General features: G+C 38.2%; 1 protein-coding gene across 1 annotated transcript; it reads left to right on the top strand.

The window, feature by feature from the left end:
* The first annotated feature begins 9,050 nt into the window (after positions 1 to 9,050).
* On the top strand, positions 9,051 to 9,609 carry LOC113910172 (28S ribosomal protein S36, mitochondrial-like). Its single transcript, XM_035728195.1, has one exon. The coding sequence runs from the start codon at positions 9,051 to 9,053 to the stop codon at positions 9,360 to 9,362; it is 312 nt and encodes a 103-aa protein (XP_035584088.1). The 3' UTR covers positions 9,363 to 9,609.
* The last annotated feature ends 9,916 nt before the right edge of the window (positions 9,610 to 19,525 follow it).

The following is a 19,525-nucleotide window of genomic DNA, read 5'->3' as shown; positions in this document are numbered from 1 at the left end:
TATTTCATTAATTTTTGATGTAGTGTTCCATGATTCATTGTTTGTGCATAACACCCAGTGCTCCATGCAGAACGTGCCCTCTTTAATACTCATCACCAGGCTGACCCATCCTCCCACCCCCCTCCCCTCTAGAAGCCTCAGTTTGTTTTTCAGAGTCCATCGTCTCTCATGGTTCATCTCCCACTCCGATTTCCCCCCCTTCATTCTTCCCCTCCTGCTATCTTCTTCTTTTTTTTTTCTTAACACATGTTGCATTTTTTGTTTCAGAGGTACAGATCTGTGATTCAACAGTCTTGCAAAATGTCTTTTTTTAAAATATTTTATTTATATATTTCAGAGAGAGTGAGAAAGAAAGAGCACAAGCTGGGGGAAGGACAGTGGGAGAGGGAGGAGCCAACTCCCCACTGAGCAAGGTGCCAGATGCAGGACTTGGATCCAGTTCCTTGTGATCATGACCTGAGCTGAAGGCAGACACTTAACTGACTGAGCCACCCAGGCACCTGCCTAAAATGTCTTTAACTTGTAGCATATTATACCCTTCCCTACTGAACAGTCGTGGTATTATCAGCTTCAGAAATAAACATTTATAAAGCAGACACGATAAACAAAAGTCCAAGCACTGGAAGATTAAATTAAAAATATTGTAAGTGATGTGCTGTTGTTTTTTTGGTACCAGATGTTATTATGAAACAATAAGGAATAAACCTAATGTTTCCCTTGTGGAGATGGTGTACTGATTTTATTTCAATTTCCTTCAGACTCTTTCTTTAGACGTGAATTCAGTAAAGTCATCAAATATGATTGGACTCATATATTCTGAGTCATTTGTTTTCTATTCCTTTTGACCTTGCTATTCAGTTTTACATTTATTTTTGTTAACATATGGGGAATTTATTTCCACACCTATCAACTTCAGGAATAAAGTACTCATTCCTCCAGCTTTTGGGAATTGCTCTCATGTGAAGAGGGAAGCCTGGTCTCTGAAAGCACTCAATAATTGAAAATGTCAGATCATAAAGCTTGATCCTTTGTGCCAGTTTGGCACAACTCTCCCAACCCACCTCGAGATCAGCTCATGCCTTTGTATTGACTGCATAACATTTGAATTTCTCACTCTAACCAACACTGCTTTCTTCACTTTTCAGTATGTGTTTATCCCCAAAGTGTTGCATAATAAAATCATCTGCTACATCTTGTATCCTAGGGACATATCTATCCTCAAATTTTATCATATGTTAATGGACAGAAATCACCTGGCTAAAAGTTGAGGCTGCCATCTCTGAAATTCACAGGCATTTTGTTTAATTTTTTTTAGCTTAAAATTTTCCTCAGTTTTCTTGAGGTATAATTCACATAGGATTAAGGTATATTTGACTTACATATATTGTGAAAAAATGAAAAACTAAATCCAGTTTTATTGTTTTCCTCTGATACATTGAATGAGTCAGCAGGTAATAGCCATTGAAGGTTTTCCCTCCATACACCCTTTTCATGTTTATAAAATTTTTTGATTTGGGAGTTAGATTCTTTGCAAATAAATATGACTACACTGCACACTTCTTTCTTTTAACTCCGCCTTCCCTGTTGATCTTCTCTCTAGTATCATGCATGGAAGTGGTTATCAAGTACTCTATTCATTTTCTTATCCCACCTTTCACCTAATTTTTCCAAGCAAAAGATAAAAATTGAGGTGCTCAGAAGTGCTATACATACCTTTTAGGAAAGTATGCATGCTATTTGCACTATGAAATATTGTATTGAGTTTTAAGATCCATCTTGAATTAACCCAAGAGGCACAATGTCTGATAGGCATTTTTGACAGGCTGTGATGTGAGATTTATAGGTATCTTTGTTTAGTCTCACTGCAAACAGGATTTTCATCTCACTTTTTTTTTTACTAATCATTTATTTTATTTAAAGGAGTTAAATAAACATGGCTTTACTCTATCATATATTATTGAAAGTTACCAATTTTTTTTCTTTTAAGCTATTGTCCATGACATTTCTCAAAAAAAAGAATCCCTATGATTTTTAATCTCAGAAGGTATTAGGATATTTTTCATTCTCTATACACATTAAATACACTTAAAGTGGATTTTTCTTGAAATATTTAAAATCTGTATTATTGTTTCCACCATCAAATCATAAGCTATAGTAGAGTGTTGCTCACTTCTGATGCTTTTAATATATAAGAACATATAATATATTTATATTTTTAAGACAATAATAGGAATATTTACTGAAAATTACACTGAGGTCTTCAGGTGCCAGGTTTTGAGGAATTGAATGAAAATTTATGTATTTATTCTAATTATTTTTGCTAAGTATAATTTGTATGCTAAGTTGTGCATTTATGGATCTCTTGATGCTTCTTTAATTATGGAATAGTCTAAGCTTCCATCAGATACTTCACTGGAACTCGGCTTCTCTTTCAGTGCCTGCTTCACACTAATTTTTGATGCTGACATATTCAAGGAATTCTCTGGAAACAAATAGTCCATGCTGTGGCATAGATAAGCCATTTGGAGTTTGATTTTATGTGTCGTTCACATGAGAAATTCCCCTTTGAGTTCAGTTTTAGTAAATGCTTGTTTGTTTACTTACTTTTTAAGTTTTTATTTTAATTCCAGTTCATTAACATACAGTGCTATATTAGTTTCAGGTGTACAATATAGTGACTCAACAATTCCATACATCACTTAGTGCTCATCATGACAAGTGCACTCCTGAATCCCCATCACCTATTTAACCCATCCCCCTACACATCTCCTCTCTGTTAACCATCAGTTCTCTATAATTAAGAGTCTGTTTCTTGATTTCTTGATCTCTCTCCCTTTGTTTTTTTTTTCTTAAATCTGACATATGGTAAAATGACATGTATTTGTCTTTCTTTGACTGACTTATTTCACTTATACTCTCTACCTCTATCCATGTCATTGTAAATGGCAATATCTCATAATATTTCATTCTTTTATGGCTGAATAATGTTCATTTTATATATATATATACACTGACACAGACACAAACACACATATATATATTTACATACACACCACAGCTTCTTTTGCCATTCATCAATTGATGGATACTTGGGCCACTTCCATAATTTGGCAATTGTAAATAATGCTACTATAAACATAAGGTTGCATGTGTCCATTTGAATTAGTGTTTTTGAATTCTGTGGGTAAATACCTCATAGTGTGATTGCTGAGTCATAGGGTAGACCTATTTTGACATTTGGAGGAACCTCCATATTGTTTTAGACAGTGGCTGTACCAGTTTGCATTCCCACTAACGGTGCATGAGAGTTCCTTTTTCTCCACATCCTGGCCAACAGTTGTTGTTTCCTGTGTTATTGACTTTAGCCATTCTGATGGGTGTGTGGTGATATCTCATTGTAGTTTTGATATGCTTTTTCCTGATGGAAAACGATGATAAACATCTTTTCATGTGTCTGTTGGCCATCTGGATGTCTTCTTTGGAGAAATGTCTGTTCATGTCTTCTGCCCCTTTTTAATTGGATTATTTGTTTTTTGGGTGTTAAGTTTATGAGTTCTTTATATATTTTGAATACTACCCTTTATAGGATGTCCTTTGTAAATATCTTCTTTCATTCCATAGGATACCTTTTAGTTTTGTTGATTGTTTCTTGCACTGAAGGTTTTTATTTTGATGTAGTCCCAATAGGTTATTTTTGCTTTTGATTCCCTTGCCTCGGAGACATATCTAGAAAAATGTTGCTACAGCCAGTGTTAAAGAGGTTACTGCCTATGTTCTTTTCTTGCATTTTTATGGTTTCATGTCTCACATTTAGGTCTTTAATCCATTTTGAATTTGTTTTTGTCTATGGTATAAGAAAGTGGTCCATTATTTTTCTTTTGCATGTAGCTGTCCAGTTTTTCCAACACCACTTGTTGAGGAGACTGTATTTTTCCCATTGGATATTCTTCCCTGCTTTGTTGAAGATTAATTGACCATATAGTTGTGGTTTTATTCCTGGCTTTTCTTTTCTGTTTCATTGATCTGCCTGTCTATTTTTGTGCCAGTACCATACTGCTTTGATTATTACAGCTTTGTAATATAACTTGAAATCAGAATTGTAATGCCTCCAGCTTTCCTTTTCTTTTTCAAGATTATTTTGGCCATTTGGGGTCTTTTCTGGTTCCATACACCTTTTAGAACTGCTTTGCAAAAAATACCATTGATATTTTCATAGGGATTGCATTAAATGTGTAGATTTCTTTGGATAGTATAGATATTTTAACAATATTTGTTCTCCCAACCCATGAGCATGGAATGTCTTTCCGTTTCTGTGTCCTCTTAGTTTCTTTCATCAGTGTTTTATAGTTTTTAGAGTACAGGTTTTTCACCACATTGGTTAGGTGTATTCCTAGGTATGTTATTATTTTTGGTGCATTTGTAAATGGGATTGTTTTCTTAATTTATCTTTCTGCTGCTATTGTTATATAGAAATGCAACGTACTTCTGTACATTGATTATGTATCCTGTGACCTTACTGAATTCATTTAATAGTTCTAGTAGTCTTTTGATAGAATCTTCAGGGTTTTCTATATATAATATCATGTCATCTGCAAAGAGTGAAAGTTTTACTTTTCCCTTAATGATTTGGATATCTTTTCTTTCTTTTTGTTTCTGATTGCTGTGGCTAGGACTTTGGTATTGTATTGAAAAAAAGCGGTGAAAGTGGACATCCTTTTCTTCTTCCTGATCTTTGGGAAAAAACTCTCAGTTTTTCTACATTAAGGATGATGTTGGGGCACCTGGGTGGCTCAGATGGTTAAGCGTCTGTCTTAAGCTCAGGTCATGATCCCAGGGTCCTGGGATTGAGACCCCACATTGGGGTCCCTGCTCAGCGGGGAGACTGCTTCTCCCTCCTCTTCTCCTGCTCCCCCTACTTGTGCTGTCTTGCTTTCTCTGTCAAATAAATAAATAAAATCTTTAAAAAAAGATGATGTTCATTCTGGGTTTTTCATATACACCTTTATTATGTTGGGGTATGTTCCCTCTAAATCTTCTTGTTTGAGGGTTTTTATCATGAATCACTGTTGTACTTTGTCAGGGGCTTTTTCTGCATCTATTGAAGTGATCATATGGTTTTTAACCTTTCTCTTGGTGATATGACAGATCACATTGATTTGCAAAGAGTGAACCACCCTTACAACCCAGGAATAAATCCAACTTGATCATGGTGAATGATATTTTTAATGCATTGTTGGATTTGGTTTGTTAGTATTTTGTGGAGTACTTTGCATCTATCTTCATCAAGGATATCGACCTGCATTTCTCCTTTTTTCTGGTGTCTTCATCTGGTTTTGGTACCAGGGTAATGCTGGCCTTATAGAGTATAAAAGTTTTCCTTCCTTTTCTGTCTTTCGGAATAGTTTAAGAAAAATAAGTATTGACTCTTATTTAAATATTTGGTAAAATTTGCCTGTGAAGCCATCTGTTCCTGGAGTTTTGTTGGTTGGGAGTTTTTTTTATTACTGACTCAGTTTCTTTGCCACACACTATTTATTATTTAAATGAATAATTAAGATAATAATTCAATAGTAAAAAATAATGGTAGCTGTTGTTAATTAAGTGCTTACCATGTCAGACCTTACATGAATTTCACTCATTTAGTCCTCACAAAATCCTGCAAGGTAGGCAGCACTGCAACTGTGCTTTTATCTCTTTCACTTAAATCTCTGGCTGTGGCCTTATACTTTTCCTTCAGTTGTGATAAATTTCTCTGTTTTCTCATTTTGTCTAAGTCTCTCTCCCTGTTTCTCTATGGAGGAAAGTCAGCTATGTTTCCTGTTCTTGAGAGTAATAGCCTTCTGAAGAATAGGTCCTGTAGTGCCCTGATGTGTAGTGTCCCTTTGTTCCCCAGGGCCTGGTACTTTTGGGAATGTTTCCAATGTGCACTGTGTGTGCTCTGCTCTTTTGTCCTGGCTACTGTATTTTTCAGGCCAGTCACCTGCAGAGATTTTTCTTTGCCTGTGGTGGGTACTATTTGGTCCCTGGCCCGAATATAACACATTTTAACCAAATGTATTCTGGTCTGTTTGTTAAATGAGACTTGTAGCCACTGCCAATGGAACTGAGGCTCTGCAAAACTCCCACATTGGTAGATGGTAGATGCAGTGTGAGCCGGGGTTTGGGCTGGTCTCCCTGGGGAGGGGACCCACTGCCCTGGGACTAAAGCAAGCATGACTGGGAGGGGCAGTTCCACTGGAGCTTTGGGGGTTGGGGCTTGGTGTAAGCATGTTAGACAGTGAGTGTGGATGCTGTGGGCCTGTGCTTATGCTGAGGGGCAGGGAAGGGAAATGGCACCAGCCTATTCCTTTGTTTCTGGAGTTGTCTCTTCACGAACTCTGTCCCTCTGGGGCTTGCTCCATGATGAGCGAATAACCTCCTCACTGTGTGTTCCAGGCACTCTTTAGTATGCTGTTTCTATACTGTATGTCCATGGGCTGTTTTCCTGCTTTCTCTCCAAGAACAGCCCCAATGTCCTCTGGGGTCTCCTAGAGCCAAGCCCACTGACCTTTAAGCCCAGCTGGTTGCAAGAACTCATGAAATTCAACCCCTCTCACTTTCCAGCTGGTTGCAAGAACTCATGAAATTCAACCCCTCTCACTTTCCACGCCAGTTGCCATGGGGATTTATTTTCTCCGTGTGTTCCCCTGTGTGCTGGTCTGTCTCTTGCCCTTCTCTGTGACTGTGGCTCCTTCCCCACTGCAGGGGCCATGATCCATTTCTCTCCTGAACCACATCTTTATACTTCCTACCTTCTTTGATATGGCCTGTTCTCTACCTTTAGCTGTAGAGTTTGTTCTGCTGTTCTTCAGGTCAATTTCTGGGGTTTTTAAGATGATTTGAGAGTTATCTAGTTGTATTTGTAGGACGAGGCCAGCCTAGTGCCCTTCTACTCCACTCCCATCTTCCAAACAAGATATCTTCATATATTTAAAGGGGTAGTCATGAAGCCCCTTCAAGTTCCCTTTAGGAAATCATATGCTTAAAGGAGTAGCTAAAGCGAGCTTTCCATCTCATTCCTTACCTTTGGAAATCTGGGGGTAACCTAATCTAGTGAAGCAAGTGGTGTCTGTTGAGACCATGACTTAGTCTGTTTTATTTTTCTTTCTCTCTTGATACTCAGGCTGATTGTATATGTGAACTCAGGCAAAGGAGTGTGAATACAGTGAACTTTTCTGCTATGTGCTCAATTATTTATCCATTCATTTACTTCTTGAGCAAGAATTTATTGAGTGTCTGCTTTCTGTAAAACACTTGGCTGGGCCCTAGTAATATTAGGCTCTAATGATCTAATATTGCAACAGTCAAATATCCAAACTATATAATGCAAAGTGATACATGTTATAGGAAACTAAGGGACATCTTAGTTTCCTTTTTGGTATCCTCTATGTTCTGCAAATGCATTTGTCAATCAACAACACATATATATGCAGGCAAATAGTTACTTCCTCAAGCCTGATGTGAGAGGGAGAATACATTCAAGTAACAAAGGTCATGTCATTCATTAGAGGAATAAAGTCATTGGCCAGGATCTTAGTTGCAATTCCCATGTATCTCTGCTAGCTCTGCAGGAGAACCTTTGCCTTTAACACTGATAGATCAAAGAAAAGTGCAGCTTTAGCAAATCACATAACCATTGTTGCAGAGCATCCTGATTAGACTCTACAAGGGGAAAATCATCAGTATATAGATAGCTTTGAATGATTAATATCAGCACTTTTCTTTTTCATATTAAAGTATCAAAGACTCAGACATGAAACTAAGAGATAATACAGAAAAATAATATAAAATAGCAGTACTTGTTTAGCATTTTATACATTTTCATTTATACTTTCATTCACATAATTGTTTATTCATTCAATGAGTATGGATGGGCTGAACATACTTATTTTGTTAGATACACTGAATAGTAATAGAAATTGAGGCTCAGGGCCTGAAATATAATTATCCTAAGTCATACAGCTAATAGGTGGTGAAGCTTTTATTTAAATTAGATGCGACTAATCCAAAGCCTATGATCAAAATCTATCCATTCTGCTACTTTAGAGTGGAACTCAAAATTATATAGCTGCAGGTATAATTTTGAGATTTGCTGTTATTTTATAGGTCTTGGTTTGAAAACCAAGATCTAGATTCACAAATTCACATGTATACAGGGCCAGTGGTGACAGAGTGTGTAGAGAAGGAGTGAGAGAATACCTAGCGCTCTTGAACTATCACTTGGGTTAGAGACATGTATATGAGAGATCTTTCACCTTCCCTTCAACTCTGCTGTAGGAAGAGCAGGAAGGCAAATGTAATGTTAAAGTGCTCCCTGTCAAGGAGATAGTAAAGAAGAATGGACCATGCTAAAATGGTTATGTGCATATGCTTGTGCAGAGGAACAACCCCATAACAAAATGAGGGGCTGTTGTCCCCAGATCGTCTGATTTTTCCAAAATAGGAGTGGTGTGAAATCTTACGATTTTAGAGTCAGTGTAGCACAGGGCACGTTTTAGAGCCCGAGACCCTGCGTTTGAATCCTGGCTCTGACACTGTCTAGTCTGTGACTCTTCTGTGTTACTCAACTGCTCCATGTTTTGGTTTTCTCAACTGAAAGTGGAGCTCAAAATAGTGTTGTCTCAAAGGCTGTGAAGACCATGTCATGTCTGTTATCCTGGCAGGAGTGCACCGTTGCAGTGCTGCCTACCTTGTAGGATTTCGTGAAGACTAACTGAGTGAAATTCATGTAAGGCCCAACACGGTAAGCACTAATTAACCTCAGCTACCATTATTTTTTACTATTGAATTATTATCTTAATTATTCATTTAAATTACAGATAGTTTGTAGGCCAAACAAAAATATTTACCAATTTGCAATCTCTGATTAAAGCTTATTAAAGACATTCTTTTATTTCTGCCACTGTCCATATAATTTATATAAGTATTTACCAGGAAGTCTGTAGTCTCTGGGTTAAGCTCTTATGATTAAAAACACACACACACAGAAACTGCTGCCACATCCTGGGGTCATGATGGGCAGTAAGATGGCGTCTGCCGGCAGGGTCGTTCAGGTAGTCAAGCCACATACTCCATTAATAAGGTTCTCTGACAGAAGAGACAATCCTAAACCTAACGTATCAGAAGTTTTGAGATCAGCAGGACTACTGTCTCACGCTTCTTCAATTTCACAGCATTCTAAGGGAAGTAAATCCCCAGATTTGCTGGTGCATCAGGGTCCACCAGACACTGCAGAAATAATAAAAACATTACCTCAGAAATACAGAAGGAAACTTGTATCTCAAGAAGAAATTGAATTTATCCAACATGGAGGTCCAGAATAATCACTGACAGTGTGGCTGCTGTTTGTCATCAGACAGAAGACTAGTCTTTACAATAAAGGACTTCCAAAATGGCACATGAGAAATTATATAGTAAATAACTTGAATAAATACTTTGCAAAAAAAAAAAAAGAAATCTAGAAAATTTAGATGGACAATTGTATCTCCTAATATATGTATCTTGGTCAGCTTCTCCACAAGCTTACCTAATTGTTTATATGCTTATTAAAGTATACATTTTTAAATGTTAGCCTATTAATTTACTCTTGATTATCAAGTATTACCAGTGTTGAGCTACTAAAAGCACACAATATCTAGTAAACTATCACAGGTTTCCCATGGTTTCCCTTTTGTTTCAGTTTCTTTTTAGACATGGAAAGATTTATTAGAATTACTGCTTTTGGGAAGTGATTTTCCTGAAATTGGATGAGGATCAGTGAAAGAATGACTCCATTATTTGTTCTTAGTTTTCTTCCCCTTTTTTTCATTCACAAAGTTACTGGAGTATAACTTGTTTAAAAAGTGTATCCTAGGGGCGCCTGGGTGGCTCAGTTGGTTAAGCGACTGCCTTCGGCTCAGGTCATGATCCTGGAGTCCCGGGATCGAGTCCCACATCGGGCTCCCTGCTCAGCAGGGAGTCTGCTTCTCCCTCTGACCCTCTTCCCTCTCATGCTGTCTCTCGTTCTCTCTCTCTCAAATAAATAAATAAATAAATCTTTAAAAAAAAAAAAGTGTATCCTACACTAAATGATAAAAATATAGTCAAGGTAAAACAGGTGACTTTGTGGTATTAAAACTGGGAGTTAATACAAAAGATTATTTGTAACCTGTATTCGGAAGAAAATACCAGAATTTAAAATGGAAAATAAGAGATCAAAATGAATATAACCTAGAAATAGGTGTTTGACTATAAATTGCAACTTACTATGTTATTAGGGGTGTTGAGAAAGTCTTATTCTTTATTTCACTGTTTTAATTGTCATCATCTGTGCAAATTCTGGAAACCACTAACTTTCTAAAACTTAATGTTTGAAAGTCTCATAAAATCAACCTAAATATTTACCTTACTAAGGCAATTTATGAAACCTTAATAGGGTCTTACAGTGCCAAGGGTATGTATTATTGTGAAAGTAAAGCCTCACAAAGCTAAATAAATTTTCTTCTATACCTTGAAAAAATAAATAAATAAAAAATAAACACACACACACACACACAAAACTGGCTTTTCATAGGTATGATGTTTATACTTTATATAATATTTTTCCCACTTGAGCATGTTACCATGGTAAAGGTAGAATTCTTAATTTAAACAACACAACATAACTATTACTTAAGTAGCAGTATCCTTTGTTGGACTGCAAGTGAAATTGGACAGAGATGGTAATGGAGAATCAAGAGAAGCTCACTCACCTAAGATATAAGAAGCTTTTGGAACAACATACACTCAGTGTCTAAGTATTTGAGAAGGCCGTTGATAGGTGTGTAATTTATAGTAGCGCCTTAGCCCAGCCACCTTTAGGATTCATATCTAAGTTTTATGAGGATTAGAACATTTATGAGCAAAAAGGGCTGAAAACTCTCAGTCTTAAGCTACAGATTTCAGAGTGCACTGTAAAGAAGAGAAGCAGTCTTCTCCATTTTTCAAAAGAACACCATGGAGTTTAACATCTTCCTGGTGCCAGTGACTTGTCTATAGAAGGGAATTACAGTGTCTGGTGGACTAGGAACTACTCACTGATGACTGACAAGATGACTGAGGGGCAGAGCAAGATGGCGGAGGAGTAGGAGACCTGGATTTTGTCTGGTCTCAGGAATTCAGCTGAATAGGGATCAAACCATTCTGAACACCTACAAACTCAACAGGAGATCGAAGAGGAGAGTAGCAACAACTCTCTGAACAGAAAAGTGACCACTTACTGGAAGGTAGGACGTGCGGAGAAGTGAATCTGAGACGATATTCGGGAGGATAGACGGCGGGGGAGGGGGCCTCCGTCGGCCGCTTCTGGCAAGTGATAGAGCCGCGGAGCACAAAATCGGACCTTTTAGAAGTCGGCTCTGCTGAGGGACATCGCTCCAGTGGCTAAGCGGGGGGGTGGAACCCTCGCGGGACAGTGTGGTCTCAGGACCCTCGGGGTCACAGAAAGACCAGGGGTGCCTGAGTGCGGCAGAGCTCCCAGGTTTCGGAGCGGGGAAGCCGGCTGCAGAGACGGAGCCGAGGCGCGGGCTCTCAGCTCGGGGTTGCCATAAACTGTGATCTGCGGCCCAGTCGGGCCACTGCTCCTCCAGCAGGGACCCAACAAGCGGCAGAGCTGGGGAGACTCCCCTTCCTCCCCGGGGAGGAGCGGCATGGGAGAGCACCGCAGGGATCTGCTGGGTTTGGAGACTCCACACGGGGTCAGGTGCCAGAGATAGAAACGCTCGGTCACAGGCCTGGTGAGCACGGAGTGCGGCCAGAGACCTGGGACATGGGAGTGACTGCTTTCTCTGGGGGCGCACTGAGGAGCGGGGCCTCGAGTTCTCAGCTCCTCCAGGTGGAGATTGGGAGCCCACCATTTTCACCCTGGTCCTCCAAAGCTGTACCGAGAGCTTGCAGGGAACGAAAGCTCCTGAGAGCAAACCCGAGCAGCTTGCTTAGCCTGGACTCACAAGGGCCGGGCAATTCCGCCTCCAGCAAAGATATTTGGGAACCACGGCAACAGGACCCTCCCCCAGAAGATCAGCAGGAACAGCCAGCAAGCCAAGACCAAGTTTACCAATCAAGGAGAACGGGAGAACTCCAGCGCTAGGGGAATACTGCACATAGAATTCATGGCTTTTTTTTTACCATGATTCATTAGTTTTTCAAAGTTAATTTTTTAACTGTTTTTTTTTTTTAATTTTTCTTTTTCCCTTTTTCAAACAAGATCTTATCAATCCCTTTTTTTAAAAAAACATTTTTTATTTTTCATTTTTAGAGTCAAATTTTTATCCCTTCATAGTAGTTACCCTTATTTTTGGCATATATATATAAGTTGTTCTCTCTTTAAAATTTTGAGATACAATTTCTTCTAACAGATCAAAATATACCCTAAATCACTAGTGTATGGCTTTGTTCTATTTTTCTGCCTGATCACATTCTCCCCCTTTTTTTTCCTTTTTTTTCTTTTTTCTTTTTCTTTTTAAATCTTCTTTCTTTTTAAAAACAACTTCTTATCAATTCCTTTTATAAAATCTTTTATAATTTTCATCTTTACAGTCATCTGCCATCCCTTCATTGTATCAACCCTTATGTTGTACATATATAAGTCTTTCTTCCTTTAAAATTTTAGCAGGCACTTTCTTCTAACAGACCAAAATATGCCTAAAAGCTAGTGTGTGGCACTGATCTATGCACTAGCCTGATCATATTTGATCATATTCTGTTTTGTTTTGTTTTGTTCTCTTTTTGTTTGTTTTTATCTTTTTCTTTTTCCTTTTGTTTCTCTTCTTTCTTTCCCTTTCTTGTCCCCTGGTTTCAGGTCTTTTCTGATTTGTATAGAGTATATTTGCTGGAGACGTTGTTAACTTGTTAGCATTCTGTTCTCTCATTCATCTGTTCTCCTCTGGACAAAATGACAAGACGAAAAAAATCACCTCAGCAAAAAGAACAAGAGGTAGTACCGTCTGCCAGGGACCTACTCAATACTGACATTAGTACGATGTCGGACCTAGAGTTCAGAATCATTACTTTAAAGATACTAGCTGGGCTTGAAAAAAGTGTGGAAGTTATTATAGAAACCCTTTCTGGAGAATTAAAAGAACTAAAATCTAACCAAGTAGAAATCAAAAAGGCTATTAATGAGGTGCAATCAAAAATGGGGCACTAACTGGAAGGATAAATGAGGCAGAAGAGAGAATCAGCGATATAGAAGACCAAATGATGGAAAATAAAGAGGCTGTGTAAAAGAGAGAGAAACAACTACAGGATCACGAGGGCAGAATTCGAGAGATAAGTGATACGATAAGACGAAACAACATTAGAATAATTGGGATCCCAGAAGAAGAAGAAAGAGAGAGAGGGGCAGAAGGTATATTGGAGCAAATAATAGCAGAGAACTTCCCTAATGTGAGGAAGGAAACAGGCATCAAAATCCAGGAGGCATGGAGAACCCCTCTCAAAATCAATAAAAATAGGTCAACACCCCGACATCTAATAGTAAAACTTACGAGTCTCACAGACAAAGAGAAAATCCTGAACGCAGCTCAGGAGAAGAGATATGTAACTTACAATGGTACAAACATTAGATTGGCAACAGACCTATCCACAGAGACCTGGCAGGCCAGAAAGGACTGGCATGAGATCTTCAGAGCACTAAACGAGAAAAATATGCAGCCAAGAATACTATATCCAGCTAGGCTATCATTGAAAATAGAAGGAGAGATAAAAAGCTTCCAGGACAAACAAAATCTAAAGGAATTTGCAAACACGAAACCAGCCCTCCAAGAAATATTGAAAGAGGTCCTCTAAGCAAAGACAGAGCCTAAAAGCAGCATAGACCAGAAAGGAACACAGATAATATACAGTAACAGTCACCTTACAGGCAATACAATGGCACTAAATTCATACCTTTCAATAGTTACCCTGAATGTAAATGGACTCAATGCGCCAATCAAAAGACACAGGCTCTCAGTTTGGATTAAAAAACAAGACCCATCAATATGATGTCTGCAAGAGACTCATTTTAGACCCAAAGACACCCCCAGTGTGAAAATGAGGAGGTGGAAAACCATTTACCATGCTCATGGACACCAAAAGAACGCTGGGGTGGCAATCCTTATATCAGACAAATTAGATTTTAAAACAAAGAGTGTAATAAGAGATGAGGAGGACACTATATCCTACTTAAAGGGTCTATCCAACAAGAAGATCTAACAATTGTAAATATCTATGCCCCGAACATGGGAGCAGCCAATTATATAAGGCAATTAATAACAAAAGCAAAGAAACACATTGACAACAATACAATAATAGTGGGGGACTTTAACACCCCCCTCACTGAAATGGACAGATCATCTAAGCAAAAGATCAACAAGGAAATAATGACTTTAAATGACACAGTGGACCAAATGTACTTTACAGACATATTCAGAATATTCCATCCCAAAGAATGGAATACACATTCTTCTCTAGTGCCCATGGAACATTTTACAGAATTGATCACATCCTAGGTCAGAAATTAGGTCTCAACCAGTAACAAAAGTTTGGGATTATTCCCTGCATATTTTCCGACCACAATGCTTTGAAATTAGAACTCAATCACAAGCAGAAAGTTGGAAAGAACTCAAATACATGGAGGCTTAAGAGCATCCTACTAAAGAATGAATTGGTCAACCAGGAAATTCAAGAAGAATTAAAAAAAAACATGGAAACCAATGAAAATAGAAACACAACTGCTCAAAATCTTTCAGACACAGCAAAGGCAGTCCTGAGAGGAAAATATATAGCAATACAAGCCTTTCTGAAGAAACAAGAAAGGTCTCAAATGCACAACCTAACCCTACACCTAAAGGAGCTGGAGAAAGAACAGCAAATAAAGCCTAAACCCAGCAGGAGAAGAGAAATAATAAAGATCAGAGCAAAAATCAATGAAATAGAAACCAAAAGAACAGTAGAAGAGATCAACGAATCTAGTAGCTGGCTCTTTGAAAGAATTAACAAGATTGATAAACCCCTGGCCAGACTTATCAAAGAGAAAAGAGAAATGACCCAAATCAACAAAATCATGAGTGAAAGAGGAGAGATCACAACCAACACCAAAGAAATACAAACAATTTTAAGAACATATTATGAGCAACTCTATGCCAGCAAATTAGATAACCTGGAAGAAATGGGTGCATTCCTAGAGATGTATCAACTACCAAAATTGAACCAGGAAGAAATAGAAAACCTGAACAGACCTATAACCACTAAGGAAATTGAAGCAGTCATCAAAAATCTCCCAACAAACAAAAGCCCAGGGCCAGATAGCTTCCCAGGGGAAGTCTATCAGACATTTAAAGAAGAATTAATACCTGTTCTCCTGAAACTGTTCCAAAAAATAGAAATGGAAGGAAAACTTCCAAACTTATTTTATGAGGCCACCATTACCTTGATCCCCAAACCAGACAAAGACCCCATCAAAAAGGAGAATTACAGACCAATATCCTTGATGAACATGGATGCAAAAATTCTCACCATAATACTAGCCAATAGTATCCAACAGTACATTAAAAGGATTATTCACCATGACCCAGGGGGATTTATCCCTGGGCTGCAAGGCTGGTTCAACATCCGCAAATCAATCAACGTGATACAATACATTAACAAAAGAAAGAACAAGAATCATAGGATCCTCTCAATAGATGCAGAAAAAGCATTTGACAAAGTACAGCATCTTTTCTTGATCAAAACTCTTCAGAGTATAGGGATAGAGGGTACATACCTCAATATCATAAAAGCCATCTATGAAGAACCTACAGCGAATATCATTCTCAATGGGGAAAGGCTGAGAGCTTTTCCCCTAAGGTCAGGAACGCGGCAGGGATGTCCACTCTCACCACTGCTATTCAACATAGTATTAGAAGTCCTAGCCACAGCCATCAGACAACAAAAAGAAATCAAAGGCATCCAAATTGGCAGAGGAAGTCAAACTCTCACTCTTTGCAGGTGATATGATACTTCATGTGGAAAACCCAAAAGACTCCACCCCAAAACTGCTAGAACTCATACAGGAATTCAGTAAAGTGGCAGGATATAAAATCAATGCACAGAAATCAGTGGCATTCCTATACACCAACAAGACAGAAGAGAAACAAATCAAGGAGTCAATCCCATTTACAATTGCACCCAAAACCATAAGATACCTAGGAATAAATTTAACCAAAGAGGCAAAGAATTTGTACTCAGAAAACTATAAAATACTCATGAAAGAAATTGAAGAAGACACAAAGAATTGGAAAAACTTTCCATGCTCATGGATTGGAAGAACAAACATTGTGAAGATGTCAGTGCTACCTAGAGCAATCTACACATTCAATGCAATCCCCATCAAAATACCATCCACCTTTTTCAAAGAAATGGAACAAATAATCCTAAAATTTGTATGGAACCAGAAGAGACCGGAATAGCCAGAGGAATCTTGAAAAAGAAAAGCAAAGCTGGCGGCATCACAATTCCAGACTTCCAGCTCTATTACAAAGCTGTCATCATCAAGACAGTATGGACTGGCACAAAAACAGAGACATAGATCAATGGAACAGAATAGAGAGCCCAGAAATGGACCCTCAACTCTATGGTCAACTCATCTTTGACAAAGCAGGAAATAATATCCAATGGAAAAAAGATAGTCTCCTCAACAAATGGTGTTGGGAAAATTGGACAGCCAAATGCACAAGAATGAAACTGGACCATTTCTTTACACCACACACAAAAATAGACTCGAAATGGTTGAAAGACCTAAACATGAGACAGGAGTCCATCAAAATCCTAAAGGAGAACACAGGCAGCAACCTCTTCGACCTCAGCCACAGAAACTTCTTCCTAGAAACATCGCCAAAGGCAAGGGAAGCCAGGGCGAAAATGAACTATTGGGATTTCATCAAGATAAAATCTTTGCACAACAAAAGAAACAGTACACAAAACCAAAAGACAACCGACAGAATGGGAGAAAATTTTTGCAAATGACATATCAGATAAAGGGCTAGTATCCAAAATCTATAAAAACTTATCAAACTCAACATCCAAAGGACAAATGATCCAATCAAGAAATGGGCAGAAGACATGAACAGACATTTTTCCAAAGAAGACAGCCAACAGAAACATGAAAAAGTGCTTAACATCGCTCGGCATCAGGGAAATGAAAATCAAAACCTCAATGAGATACCACCTCACACCAGTCAGAATGGCTAAAATTAACAAGTCAGGAAGCGACAGATGTTGGCGGGCATGCGGAGAAAGGGGAACCCTCCTACACTGTTGGTGGGAATGCAAGCTGGTGCAACCACTCTGGAAAACAGTATGGAGGTTCCTCAAACAGTTGAAAATAGAGCTACCATACGATCCAGCAATTGCACTCCTGGGTATTTACCACAAAGATACAAATGCAGGGATCCGAAGGGGTACGTGCACCCCAATGTTTATAGCAGCAATGTCCACAATAGCCAAACTGTGGAAAGAGCCAAGATTTCCGTCGACAGATGAATGGATAAAGAAGAGGTGGTATATATACACAATGGAATATTATGCAGCCATCAGAAGGAATGAGATCTTGCCATTTGCAACGACGTGGATGGAACTGGAGGGTGTTATGCTGAGTGAAATAAGTCAATCAGAGAAAGACATGTATCATATGACCTCACTGATATGAGGAATTCTTAATCTCAGGAAACAAACTGAGTGTTGCTGAGTGGTTGGGGGTGGGAGGGATGGGGTGGCTGGGTGATAGACATTGGGGAGGGTATGTGCTATGGTGAACACTGTGAATTGTACAAGACTGTTGAATCACAGATCTGTACTTCTGAAACAAATAATGCAACATATGTTAAGAAAAAAGAAAAAGAAGAAGATAGCAGGAGGGGAAGAATGAAGGTAGTAAGTCGAGGGGGAGACAAACCATGAGAGACGATGGACTCTGAAAAACAAACTGAGGGTTCTAGAGGGGAGGAGGGTGGGGGGGATGGGTTAGCCTGGTGATGGGTATTAAGGAGGGCACGTTCTGCATGGAGCACTGGGTGTTATGCAGAAACAATGAATCATGGAACACTACATCAAGAACTAATGATGTAATGTATGGTGCTTAACATAACAATAAAAAAATAAAAAAAAAGAAATGATAGTTACTTAGCAAACAGTGCAGTACCTAGATGATGCCAAGCAACTCAGCATCTGTTCGTAATAAAAGAGGATATATTTCTGAGCATACATGACACCTCTTGAATTCTCCCAGAAGCAGTGGAGAAGACTTTGCCATGGAATGGGAAGTCCTTTGAAAGAAGAGGTGTAGGAATAATATTAAAACTATTAATATGAATGCAATTTTATTCTTCTTAAGAGGCTCTTTAAGCTTGAGGAAGCTTGGGATATGATTTAACATATTATATATTTAAATGAGAGAAAATCAAGGCATCAAAGACGAAACAACCACGTGCAGTTAGATACCTCTTTAACAAGCAGTTAATATTTATAAGTTTTGATGGTTTCTTAGATTTTAAAATCTTTCTTTAATATGTGGTACATTATCTTAAGCTCTAGATTGATACTGCATGATTTAATGTTTGTATTGACTATTTTTTTAAAAATTTTATTATGTTATGTTAATCACCATACATTACATCATTAGTTTTTGATGTAGTGTTCCATGATTCATTGTTTGCGTATAACACCAAGTGCTCCATGCAGTACTTGCCCTCTTTAATACCCATCACCAGGCTAACCCATCACCCCACACCCTCCCCTCTAGAACCCTCAGTTTGCATTGACTATTTCTAAGTAAGTTTCTTCCATTGTACCTATATGATATTTCTGTCTCCCATCCTTAAAACCAATAGAATCATTTCAATAAGGTTTATTTCATTTTTTTCTAAGAGAGTTCTACATGTCCATTTTTCAATTTGTATACAATTGTCCAGTGTAATTTCCATTCACTGCACTTTTTAAATGATGAGATTTTTATTGTTTACAGCTAACCACTCTATATTTGGACCAGCTTTCTGTACTGTGATGCCAGAACTAGTTAAGATTTAAATTATAGATAATTGTTTGTTATACACATTGGCTACCACCTGTCGTTCCTTCCTTTGGCAATTGTGTGCTCTTCCTGGCAGTGTTTCTCAGAGTGTGGTGCTCAGACCACCTGCATCAGAATCACTTGACTAGCTTGTTAAAAACACCACTTCCTGAACCTATCAGACTTCATAAATCAAGTTCCCTTTGACTTTGCCCACTAAAGTTTGTGAACCACTGCTATATTGATTTTACTTTGAAGCTCTGTTTCTATGTTTAAAAAGGGATTTCTCCCCTTCTGAAAATATGCAATTTGAATTAGCCAATACATTTTGATTCCAGGGTATCAGTACTGAATTTAAAAGTCTTACAGTCCAGTAGAAATTAGCAAGAGGCTCTAGATGATATTACAAAAGCAAAAGATAGATTAGGAAAAACGAAAAAAAGT

Source organism: Zalophus californianus, chromosome 6 (genome assembly GCF_009762305.2).
Source record: "Zalophus californianus isolate mZalCal1 chromosome 6, mZalCal1.pri.v2, whole genome shotgun sequence".
Classification (NCBI taxonomy): domain Eukaryota; kingdom Metazoa; phylum Chordata; class Mammalia; order Carnivora; family Otariidae; genus Zalophus; species Zalophus californianus.
Note: the sequence above shows the minus strand (reverse complement) of the source record. Positions and strands in the feature narration are given on the sequence as shown.

Coding starts and splice junctions, on each gene's coding strand:
- LOC113910172 (XM_035728195.1), top strand. CDS start 9,051: ATGATGGGCAGTAAGATGGCGTCTGCCGGCAGGGTCGTTCAGGTAGTC.